Genomic DNA, 13,105 nt, shown 5'->3' on the forward strand with positions numbered 1-13,105 from the left:
GGCATGGTGGAAACGTGCTTCCAGAGACCTATGTAATGTTGGAGCCACTGACCTTTTCAATAATACGCTCAATAGCATAGCAGATGATTTTAATTATAGTACTTTAGAAAACAGTGAAATCACTTTCAATAATAATGACTTTTTTTATTTAATAGTTTTTTTAAAAAAGATTCTATTATCGGATGATCATATTCAGTATTATAATGTTATCCAGCAAATTGATTTAGTTGACCGAGAAATAATTGAACATGACATAAAGCATAACCTAATTGCTTACACTCGCAAGAATAACAGTCACGACACGCAAAATGTTAAGAATGCAGGTCGCATAGTTAAAGAACTTGTAGACGATATGATTGAATTGGTAATTCGCCAGAGTTCTTATGACGATAGCAGTCAAAACGCAAACACAATTTTGCCTGAAATAAATTCTAACATGCAACAAAGACTAAGTTTAGTTGCTGAAGTAGAAAGTTTTAAAATCTGCGTAAAGGTAATTTTTATTTTTAGTGACTTTATTGTATAAAAAGTATTATATAATTGTATTATATAATAGTATAAAAGTATTATTTAATATTATGTGCTGTATTTAAGTGTAAACTAAAAGTGCCTTATTTCTAGGAGTATGCGTTTCCTCACCCTCGTGAATCGGTTTTTGTATTTGAGTGGTTGTGTCGCTTTGAGAAAGACCAATGCTTCAAAATTCTACATGAAGACATACTCGAATGGATTTTTAGATATAAGATTACAAAATCACGTTAATTTTTTTTATTAAAAAGCACGTTGTATTCATTTCGTTTTTCATGCGCTTTTTAAGTTTTATCCGATCTATCCTGAGATTTGCATTTAGTAGAATTTTTTTTTTGAGCGGGTAGTTTTAATTTCCTTAAATGACGTTCAAACAACTTTACCAACATTAAAAAAAAAGTTTCAATGAAATTTAGATTGTCATAAAAATATTGATATAGTTGATAAGATAACTTTTATTTAAACCACCTTTTATTTAAATTCCCAACTATTATAACTTTATCAATTAAAAACCGATCTTATCAAAACTCACACATCATCTAGTATGTTGCTCTATCAATAAAAGAATTGTTGTTTTGACCGACACGCCATAACATTTACTTATTGCTAATTTACTGGTGTCTTTATTTTGTCTTGCTACGTGTGTAAAAGTTAAATTGAAACAAATATGATTAAAGTATGTACTTTATACTCCTTTAAACACAAAATCATTTTTGTTGCCAATAGATATACTAAGTGAAGATGCGCAGGAATCGCCGTCGAGATGTGAGGTATCCTTTACCATGAATAGTATTACACTTTTTGTATATCCATATACAAAGACTATAACACCGTTAAAATAATCGTAATGCTAATTACTAAGTTCATAAAAATATTGCTTGTATCTTCGGATGCCGTAATATGAAGTATTGGACAAATGTTTGTTGTCGACTAAAATCGTTAATATATTTGAGGAATCAGTATCATCAGATAAGGATGAAGAATAGTGTATGGAAAAAAAACAATATAATTTATGCCATCTGCTTTTTTTCCTTAAAACTAAATATATCAAATTCCTTATTATTTTTGTTATTATTGTTTTCTTATTTGGTCATTATATTATTAAATATTATTATATCTGACGTGATTTTTTCTTCTTCTAAATTTTAAACAGTAAAAGGTTTTATTAAAGAAAATTAACTTGGAGTTATTGTTTATATTCATTCATGGTAATGCTAAAACAACTGAATCTTATAATTTGCTGAATAAGCTTAACAAAAGAAACTAGTTGGAGCATTAAATAAGGTAATTGAAGAGCTAAAGATTGGAAACTTACAGTTGCTAGAAAATGATTCAAGTTTTAGAAATGTTGAATCTCCAAGTACGTTGACCTCAATATCTGAAGCTAAACAAATTATAAAGCTCGTATAAGAAACTGATAAAGAACCACCGTTTATTGTTGTCCTTAACAATAAAAAAGAATGAAATTTTATTTTAAAAGTAACAAAAAACTTGAAATAAAGTTTTTATGAAAATTTAACCGAGGCTATTGCAGAGGCGTCACGAAGAGAGGCATAAGAGGTTCGGTAAAATAGGATCTATATTGGCAGTCGGCAAATGTCAGCCATCAAGGAATTTTTTTTTTTATTATGATTAAAAAGCCGTTTTAAGGGTTTTTAATCATAATAATCTAAAGACGAAATATTCGCGCGAAGCGAATTTTTTCGCTATGACGAAACGCCGTTTTGATTTCCGCTTACTTTCTTTTGCGCTACTTTTTTTTGTTGTCAATAGTAAAAATGGCAGCAATAAGTTCACGCTGTATGCTTAACTAAAAGCAATTATTACTTTTTTAGCATACTTTTAAATTTGAAGTGTGTGGAAATTTCTTTCCTGGCATTTTTTTTTTTATTAATTTTATTTAAGTGTCTCCTTCCTAACCGATGTCGCAAAACTTGCCCAGAGTTGAGTTTGAACAATAGGTCTTTTGTTTCTGAGACAAGTGCATTAACTTTAACATTTCTGTCTCTGTATGTAAGATATGATATTATTTTATAATATAATAATTTAAAATAAGGTTTTTTAAAAGAAAGTATAAGAAAATAAATACTAAACTTTGATATGAACATTTCTGTTAACTTATTTATAAAACTGTTACTGCAAGAACGAACAGCAGATTTAACTCCATGTACTACATGGAGTTAAACCTGCTGTTCGTTTTGGACGAAGATAAACCTTTTTGTGAAAAACCCTACATGATGTCGGGTTTTTCACAAAAAGGTTTATCTTCGTGTGGCCACCTAAAAATAAGCCTTCTCATGAACTTTCGGAATTGACATGCACTATGTCAAATTTACTTTTTTTTTTTTTTTTTTTTTTTTTTATATATATATATATATTCGTCATTATTAACATAAGTTTGTACAACATTTTACCGTGAAATGTATGACTGGAGCAGTAGAAGACAATAGTCTTATCATCTTGCCCCATTTTTGTCGTTGACAAAATATAACAAAAATATAAACCAAATACAAATATAATAAAATATTTATAATACATATAATTTTTTTTTTTTTTTTTTTTTTTTTTTTTTTACAATAAACATCATTAAATAACCAAGTAAGTAATATAATAGAATTTCAAGAAAAAGTGAAGATTTAAAATAAAAAAGGAAAAATTTTAAAATAAGAAAAAATTTTAAAAATAAGAGATTGTTTCATTAATGTTGAGGTCTAGTAGCTGTTGTTTTACAACGCATTTAAAATGTTGGAATGAGTTTATCGTTTTTATTTTGTTTGTTAGAAATGAGTTCCACAATTGGGGTCCTCTGCTGGATATTGAGAATTTAGATTGTCTTAAAGAGGTTTTCGGAATATAGTAGTTCTTGATAGAGTATTTTGTTTGATATTTGTGATTAATAAGGCAAAAAAAGTTATGGAAGACTTCAGGGACCAGATCATTTTTGAGTTTAAACATGATCTGAAGAATGCAATAGATATTTTGTTCGTAGATATTAAGAACTCTCAGTTCCTTCATTAAATGTTTAGAATTGGCATTTCTATTTGCGTTTTTTTAATATACGACATGCTTGTTTCTATTTTTTATGTATTAAATCTAGTTTTGATTGGTAGGTACTAGCCCAGGCAATATTGCAGTAGTTAATATAGCTATGTATATATACAAAATAAAAACTTTTAAGGCATGCATTATATAAAATATATCTGATTTTATGCATAATTCCAATGTTTTTAGATATTTTGTTTTTTAATATATTAATGTGGTCTTTCCAGCTAATATGTTCATCTAAGAATACCCCGAGAAATTTAACTGAGAACGCTCAATTTAGTCTAACTTTGTCTAATAGAATATCTGGAAGTTTTAATGGTAGTTTGTCTGAATTGTATGGTTTTGTGAAAAAGATATAATTACTTTTCTCAATGTTGACAGAAAGTTTGTTTGCTTTAAACCAATCGCTCAATTCTTCAAGTTCCTGATTTACTGTATTAAAAAGTGTAGTAATGTTAGAATGGGTATAGAAAGCTTGAGTGTCATCTGCGAAAAGAATGAAGATCAATATACTGGAAGATAAAAATATGTCATTTATATAGGTTAGGAAAAGCAGAGGTCCTAGAATAGACCCCTGGGGAACACCACATGGGACGATTTCAAGGGGAGTGTATATTTTATTGTAAAATAAGGCTTGTTTACGGTTTTTTAGATAGCAACTGAACCATTCTAAATTTTTATTTTTTATACCATAATTATAAAGTTTGTATAGAAGGATCCACTGTATCGAAAGCCTTTGAAAGGTCGATAAATACTCCAAGGGTGTGTTTATTTTTGTCGAAGCCACTTAAAATTTCGTTAACTAATTTTATTACAGCATGTTCAGTTAAGTGGCCTTTTTTAAATCCGTGTTTGTAAGTTCTCAATTTAAGTTTTAAGTCTTACTTCTTATTTGATGAGTTTACTAATGCTTGCCAATGTTTAGAGTGAGTTCATCGAAAATCAATAGAACACCAGGTTAAGAATTTTGTTTCTTTGCTTTAGCTTTTTTTACTGTTTAGTCGGCAAAAAAAACTTTATAGGCCTTACTCAGCAAAAAATAAATACGTCCCCCTCCCCCTCCTTTTAAGATCTTTTCGGGTCGGATCATTGAATGATATAATGGAAATTTATAGTGAAAAGAGATAGGTGTAAAAAACAATTATATTAATTTTAAACGGTATTCTAAATGATACTTTGTATAGCGAATTTAGAAAAGCTTTCAACAGAGTATCGCACATAAAATTATGTTTCTGCCATTGTTAGTATGCTTCATTAATGGATATAATCATTCATCAAATAGGAAGCAAAAAGTATTAAAGGAAACATGTAAAGCAAATTATTTGATGAATTAAATAGAATACACAGTGTTCTGTACTTGGCCCTTTCCTTTTCTTAATTTTCATAAACGATTTATCAGGCAGGTTTTTCAATAAATATTGTTTGTATTTTTTTTTTTTTTTTTGACAATAAAATAATCGCTCCTCATTATTCGAGTGAAACTTTTTTCAAAATGACATACAAAAACTTGATGAATGGACTGTTGGATGGAAACTAGAATTGAATTATGAGAAATGCAATATAATGCATTTTGGTACAAGTAAAAGATTGTATTTCATGAAAAAATAGTGGGAAACTAAAAGGAATAGAAAAATCTATTATCAAAAAAGATTTATGCATTTATGTAACGAATGATTTGAAAAGGGGAAGGTAAATACGGAATACTGCCAGTAAAGCAAAGAACGTGCATGAAATGTTAAACAATATTTTTAAGTATAAGTATAAACATACTCGCAAAAATGCTTTAGTGTGCGTACGTTAGACTACAATTCAAGCTTGCAATCCCTATTATATGAAAGATTTCAAAGAACTCGAAAAAATCTAAGAAGACCTCTCTAAAATGAAACCAGAACTAAACCATCTAGTATATAGTCAAAGATTAAAAGTATTAAACTTAACAATTTTAGAAGTTCAGAGACTAAGAAGCGAGGCAAAAACATGTTTTAGACGTTTAAAGTAGGGCTAGGGAGGAGCATTGGTACGTTTTTACAAGAAATTGAAAAATCGGGATCTATTATTTTTTGCTATTTTTCCAATGTGTTGTCAACATTTAAATTTCTTCTTACAAAAATTAATGGTTAAGTACAATACTTTTGAATGTTCAAAACGTTTTTTCTACCAATCACCCATAGAAAGCATTGGTACACCGCATGTTAGCATTAATACATAAAGGAAAATTTCATTCTAAATAATTGTATATTCAAGGAAAAAAAACAAAATTCTAAATCCAACAACATATATAAACATAACAAGAAAATGTAAACATGATAACAACAAATGCAAGTAGTTATTTTAAATTGTACATTGAATAATCAATGTTGCATTTTTCCAATAGAACTATCAATCTGCGATAGAAAAATTAATCTCCGAACTTATATATTAACTTAATCTCAATGCAACTAAGGCATAGAGCAAAAAAAAAGTCGATAATTTTAAACAAATCTGATTGGTTGTTAGTGGCAAACCGAACAACTTTTTATTTATTGGTATTTAATTTATGCAAATAAAGAATACGAAAATAATGGCAAAATACTGAGGCGTCTGTTATAACAGTTTTGCAGGAGATATATCAATATAATTATAAAGATATCTTAAAGTGTTTGTTTGACATAATTTATAAACCTTATTACAATTGAATACATTTGTGTTGGCATATTTTAAAAAATATGCTACTTTTAAAAGCAGATAGAATGAATTATGTAAAATATATATTTCATTTTGCGGTGTGCTAATAACAAAAAGTATTTATCTTAATACATTACTCAAGCCATAATAGCTATTTGTATCGACTTAGTAGACAAATATATTTTTGTTTTTATAACAATTAATTAAAAGTAACTTAAGTTACTTTTTAATCATTGTTATAAAAATAAAAGAAACCCAATGTTAATTTAAAGTTTACTAATTATATAAAACGAAACGAGTTTGAAAATGAAAGTTACTTTCAATGTAATTTTCAAATTATTTTGAAAGTAATTTGTTTATAAAGTTTACCGCCTCTGTTTTTTAATTATTTACGTTTTCTGAATGGAATAAATTATTTTTTCAAGATGGCCAAATAAATAAGTCCCTAGTATTTCAAAAAATGATACTTAATACCGATAACAGTTTTTTTGAATGGGTTAAAAGTTATGATTATTTATGCAAAAACAACTTTTGTAGAAAAATCAACACTACCATAGTTTATCTGAATCTAACGTGACATTATAAATGCCACGTTACATTGTCATTGAAAGCAAACACCATATGTGCTTTTATGAAAAAATCAAATCCATAGACTTATCTATAGCCAAGTCCCAAGGTACTTTGTGTTGAAAATTAAATCTTTTCTAAATAAAACTACGCTTGACGATTTGTTATAGTCGCATTACTTTTACCAGATTATAATAGTGGTTAAAATAATCTTTCCTTACATACCAAATATGTAATACTTTTGATGAAAAAACTTACATATACTATAATTAAAAAAACTTGTATTTTTGTTCGGAAAAACGTGAACCATGCCTTACCTAAGGGCCCCGCAAAAAAAGGGGCCCCAAAATCGAAATAACCTTCTAAAATTTCTAACCAATTTTTTTTTTTTAAACTTAATAATTTCACTCTTTTATGTAATATTGGAAAATGTAAAATTTAATTGTATTTTTTTTTTTTTTTGTATTTCACAAAGGGGCTTGATGATAAGTCATTTTGACTTCTACTTGCCCCAGTCAGCTTGTAATTATATATATTTGTTTAAATTTATAGATAACATTGTAAAATGTGTAAAATGACAAAATAAATAGAAAAAAAAAAAAAAAAAAAAAAAAAAAGGAATTGCAACAAAATTAAATTTTAATTTTTGGAAAGTACATACATTTTCATTAGGAAGTAATTGTGTAAAAAAAATGTTACTTTTTTATTTTTCTATTTGTTTTCGTAAAAAAAAAAAAAAAATTTGAAGACGAAAGTTAAACAAAAAGCACTTTGAAACATTTTGTTCATTAGTATGAATAATAACTTTAACGAACAATCCAACTCGACTAATTTTCCAGATTGATAATAAAAAAAAACACGATAGTTATTAAATTATAACTGATAACCAGATGATAACTTGGTCCAATCATAAAAAATTCAAGTGTTTGCATTTACGGTGGGGGTAAGATCACTTTAAGATTTTAGACTTTAATTATTTTATATTTTTCAGTAAAGATAATGGAAATGGTTGGTTCTACCCATTTGAGATCAAAAAAAATAGTTTTGAAAGGTTAAGAGGGGGGTAGGGGGGGGGGTTAATAGTCAAAAAAAGTTTTTGTGAAATTTTTAAATTTTTGTGCAAATAAAAATAATTTCAATAAGCAATTTTTTCATATTGTAAAAAGAATTAAAATAATATAACACATAGCAATATATAACCCATAACACAATTCCTTATTAAGGAAACTGTAATGCAATATTACTATTTCAGAGGTTATGCTATGAGTTCACTTTTCAAATAAATCTTCAATTATTATATTACTTTGTGATTATTTTACTGCTCAATGTACTGAAATAGAAGGTTGTCTCGTGGTAAAAAAAAATTACCATGCTTTAATGAATTCTTCTACTTTTCATTCGACATTTAGAAACAAGATCGTTGTTTGAAAAAGCAAGATGTTGAATTTGAAAGGAATGGAAAGAATTTTAAAAAACACAAAAGCCATATAGGAGAAAGTGTAGTTTTTAAAAGAGCAGGATGTGTTTTATGAAAGTCAAAGAAACCGTGAAGATATCATGTTGAAAGATGAAACAAAAAGTTTTAAAAACTAGACATAAAAAAGTTTTCTCAATGATCAGGAGAGATACTATGTTCAAAAAATGTCGTGCAAAAAAAGTTTTGCAAAATTTCAAAAATCTTATATTATTTCAATTTTATTTAAAAAAGTATTGAAGAAAATTAGCTCCAACTGAATCACATTTTGGAATAAGTTTAGCTGCACTGGGTCCAAAACTTGCGTTTTGTATAAACAACTGTTCGAGAAGCATTAATGATTACAAATGAAGTATTTTAAGGCAGAAACAATTAAAAATAAGTTAAGATTTACGATGGATTCGCACCATATCAGAATTATGTTAGAGGGAGTTATTTAACATATGGTTTTTTTAGACACAAAATAGTAGTTTGTGTCGTAATATCGTTGCAATAAGGAAAGCTGCTTCATAAAATAGCTTTATTTACAGTAATATTTTATGTTGAGTGGCTTATTAAACCTCCAATCCATGCAATAGCACATTTTTTGGATTTTAAAGCTGTTAGTTAAGGTGGTTCCTATAGATAAAAAAGTCATAAAAAACCAAAAAATTTATAACAACTGTTTCTTGATTAAAATTTACTGCTCTTTTATGCCGGGTATTTAAATTTTTTAATTACTAGGTCTTACTAGTCACTTACGTGTATGAACATGCATAACATCATATGTGCATATAGAACATTTGTATGAACACTAGTAAACACATAGACATATACAAACAAAACACATGATACATATTACATATATACACACATAAATACATACATGCACACACATATACATACACACACTCATATATACATATATACCCACACATACATACATACATACATACATACATACATACATACATACATACATACATACATACATACATACATACATACATACATACATACATACATACATACATACATACATACATACATACATACATACATACATACATACATACATACATACATACATACATGCATACATACATACATACACACATGCTAACATACATACATACATACATACATACATACATACATACATACATACATACATACATACATACATACATACATACATACATACATACATACATACATACATACATACATACATACATACATACATACATACATACATACATACATACATACATACATATACACACATATGTATACACATAGACATACATACGCACACACACACACACATATATACATATACATACGCACACGCAGGTGCATACACACATACATATATACACATAAATATACACACTCATACTCAATATATTTTACAAAGTATATTTCACTAAACTATATATAACATTATTTAAGAAAAAATTTACAGAATTAGTACATAAGAACACAGTATATGTTTACAGTATATAATAACTTTAACAATAAAGTATTTTTCTGGAAAACACAAAATAAGAAAACTTAAAATCAGAAATTTAAAAAAATATAGATATTTCATAAATTGAAAATATAATATTTTTTAGTTTTAGTTTAAAGGAGGGATAACTACATTTCTTAAAAATATCAAAATTTTTTGAAATTATTTTATTCCATAGAAAAGCTCCACGAAACGAAATGCAAAACTTTCCAAAATTTGTATGGTAAAAAGGTTGTCGAATAGCTTTATCATTTCTTAAGATATATTTGTTCTTTTCTTTTAAAGTAAATAAATTTTGAAAGGGTTCAGGAGATAAACTATTTTTACATTTATACATAAAACAAAGAACATTGAAATTATTCAGCTCGTATATACTAAAAACATTCATATCAATTAGGAGAGGCTTGGCATGAGTAAAACGATCCCTAAAATTAATAAGGCGTGCAACATGTTTTTGTTGACGATATAGAGGTTCAAGTTTATTTTTATTTGTACTACCACACGCAAAATTTGCAAAGTTTAGGTGGCAATGGATAAATGAATGATATGGTTGAGTTAAGGTACGCTTATTTAGGATATTTCTTGTTTTATATAATATTCCAATGCTTTTGGATATTTTATTGCCCAAATTTTGCATGTATTTTTTCCGTGAGAGATTTTCATCAATATAAACGCCTAAAAATTTGGTAAAGCTTACTTGTTTTATTAGAGTATTGTCAATAAAAAGAAAAGGCATGTCATTTGGCAATAAGTGCTTTTTAAAATGAGGGTGGAAGGAAATCCATTTGGTTTTATCAATATTGAGAGATAATTTATTTGTCTTGAACCAATCAGAGATTTTAATTAGTTCGTTGTTCATGTTTTCAAATAGATAATTTATGTTGTTGTGAGATAAAAACAGATTAGTGTCATCTGCGAACATAATGGTCATTAAGTTTGAGGCTTTATAGAGATTATTGATGTAAATAAGAAATAGTAAGGGTCCTAATATTGATCCCTGGGGTACTCCACATGTTATATCAAGCAAATTTCTATGCCAATTTGAATCAACGTAGATATATTGCTTGCGATTACTTAGATTTGTAATCTAATTTTGAACATTACCAGTCATTCGATAATATTGTAACTTTTCTATAAGAATTTCATGATCTATGGTATCAAATGCCTTTGCTAAATCTATGAAAACTCCCAAAGTATATTGGGAACTTTCAAATGATTCAGTTATACTTCTTGAAAACTGGATAACTGCATGTTCCCTAGAATTATTTGAAACCATATTGGTTGATATATATGAGATTATTATTTAATAGGTAATTACATATTCTATTATAAAAAATTCTTTCTAAAACTTTTGAGAAGATGGAAAGAATGGAAATAGGACGGTAATTGCTAATATTAGTTAAATCTTCTCCTTTAAATATTGGTAAAACCTTTATTTTTTTAATTGATTAGGAAAATTCCTTGTCTGATGGAACATGAAAAATCCTAAAAAGAATATTTTTTAAGACATTATATGAATTGATAACAATGTTTCCATTGATATCATCATGGGCAACGGCTTTGTTAGATTTGAGCATTTTAAAAGCACATTCAAATTCATCAAAAGCTCAAAGGAGTGATGTTGGGGGAAAGAAAGATAATTTCATAAGTATTAGTTGGTTGAAATTTTTTGGCTAGGTTTTGGCCAACAGATACAAAAAATTTATTTAGTTCAGCAGCTATATTTTCTTGACTAATCAAGAACTCTTTGTTTATTTTAATCGTTTTGGGCAAAGATATTTTTGTTTTGTTACTGCCTGTAATTTCTTGAATGATTTCCCAACTGCGTGTAGAATTTAGTTTATTATTTTCTTAGTATAGTATTTATATTTAAGATTTATAAATCTTAAATATAAATACTATACTAAGCAAATTAGTATAGTATTTATATTTAAGATTTTTTCTTTGTCGCTCAAAGATTTTAGCGTAATTTTTATAAATAGTTTTACTTTCTACTGATTTTGATTTTAAATATTTAATATATAGTTTTTGCTTAATTTTTGAAGATTTTCTTAGTTCCTTGGTAATCCATGGTGATTTGTTGTTTTTTGGTTTAAGATTAATTTTATTTGTGGGAAATTTGATTCGTATATTTCAAAGAATGTTTAAAAAAAATTGTTGTAGACTAAGTTTACATTATCTAGAATATTAATATGTTCCCAATGTAGTAAAGATAGTTGTTCCTTAAATGATGCAAAATTTGCTTCATTAAAAATACTAAATACCAATGTAATATTGGTTTGTATGTGGCAATAATTTATTATTAGTATTGATCCAAAAGAATATCGGAAAATGATCTCAGATGTCGTTTTTAATTATGCCCTTTTGATTAGTCTCATTAAATCAATTATTGGTTCTTATATTATCTATAAGAGATATTGTTGATTGAGTGATTCTAGTTGGTTTATTAATTAAGGGAATGGATCCGATTTCAAATAAAGCATTATAAAACATTTTAATTTTTTTTATCACGTGTATTCGAAGCAATCGAGATTAAAGTCTCCTAATATGTAGATTTTTTTTTTTTCTTGATTGCATTTTTTTATTATATTGTGAAATAGAAATGTACTAAAATTTTCAATTACGCCAGATGGTGGCTAATAGCAACAGCTAAGTAAAATGTTTTTGGTTCTTTTGGTTAAGACTTCAACAGTTAAAACCTCTATATTGTTGTCAGAAACACTTATGTCATGCCTGTTAAAAAATTGTAAATTTTCTTTTATGTAAATAAGCGAACCGCCTCCGCGTTTTTTAATTTTTCGCGCTAATGGTATCAAATTAAAACCTTGCAAATTAAAATTAGTACAAACATCATCATCATTACACCACGTTTCGGTTAAGCAGATTACGCTAAAAATTTCAAAAGTTTTCTCAATTATATTACAAAAATTATCAAAAATTTTTTTCAAGCTACTAAGGTTTAAGTGCAAAGCGTTTAAATTATCAGGTTCAAGAAATTCTTTTATTTCGTTGGTATAAAAGTAATTGCAATTACTTATTAGAGCTCCGGCTCCGTTGAAATGATTTAGATCTGGATCTGATTTATCATCAATTAAAAAATCATCAGTTTGAAAAAAATTGCAAAAAATTCAAAACTTTTAGTTTGATTAGAATCCATTTTTGTTTGTTCTAATGCGTAAAACATAAGAATTTCTTTTTTTCATTTTTTTTATTCGTCACGTGCGATTAATTTATTATAAATGACTTTAGCGTACCTTCTTAATTCTTTTGCGTCTTTAATAAGTTTTTTTCGTAACTCCGTTGTATATTCACTAAAGTTCTCATTTATGTACAAT

General features: G+C 27.2%; 1 protein-coding gene across 1 annotated transcript in view; it reads left to right on the forward strand.

Annotated features, from left to right (window-relative positions):
* The window catches only part of LOC100200124 (gem-associated protein 5), a 51,990-nt gene extending 51,202 nt beyond the window's left edge, over positions 1-788 (forward strand). Inside the window, exons 20-21 of the mRNA XM_065814467.1 lie at positions 1-493; positions 622-788. The exon at positions 1-493 is cut by the window's left edge and continues 281 nt beyond it. Of these exons, the coding sequence (XP_065670539.1) occupies positions 1-493; positions 622-762 (634 nt within the window). The 3' untranslated portion in view covers positions 763-788. The remainder of the gene's footprint in view (positions 494-621) is intronic.
* The last annotated feature ends 12,317 nt before the right edge of the window (positions 789-13,105 follow it).

Source organism: Hydra vulgaris, chromosome 12 (genome assembly GCF_038396675.1).
Source record: "Hydra vulgaris chromosome 12, alternate assembly HydraT2T_AEP".
NCBI lineage: Eukaryota > Metazoa > Cnidaria > Hydrozoa > Anthoathecata > Hydridae > Hydra > Hydra vulgaris.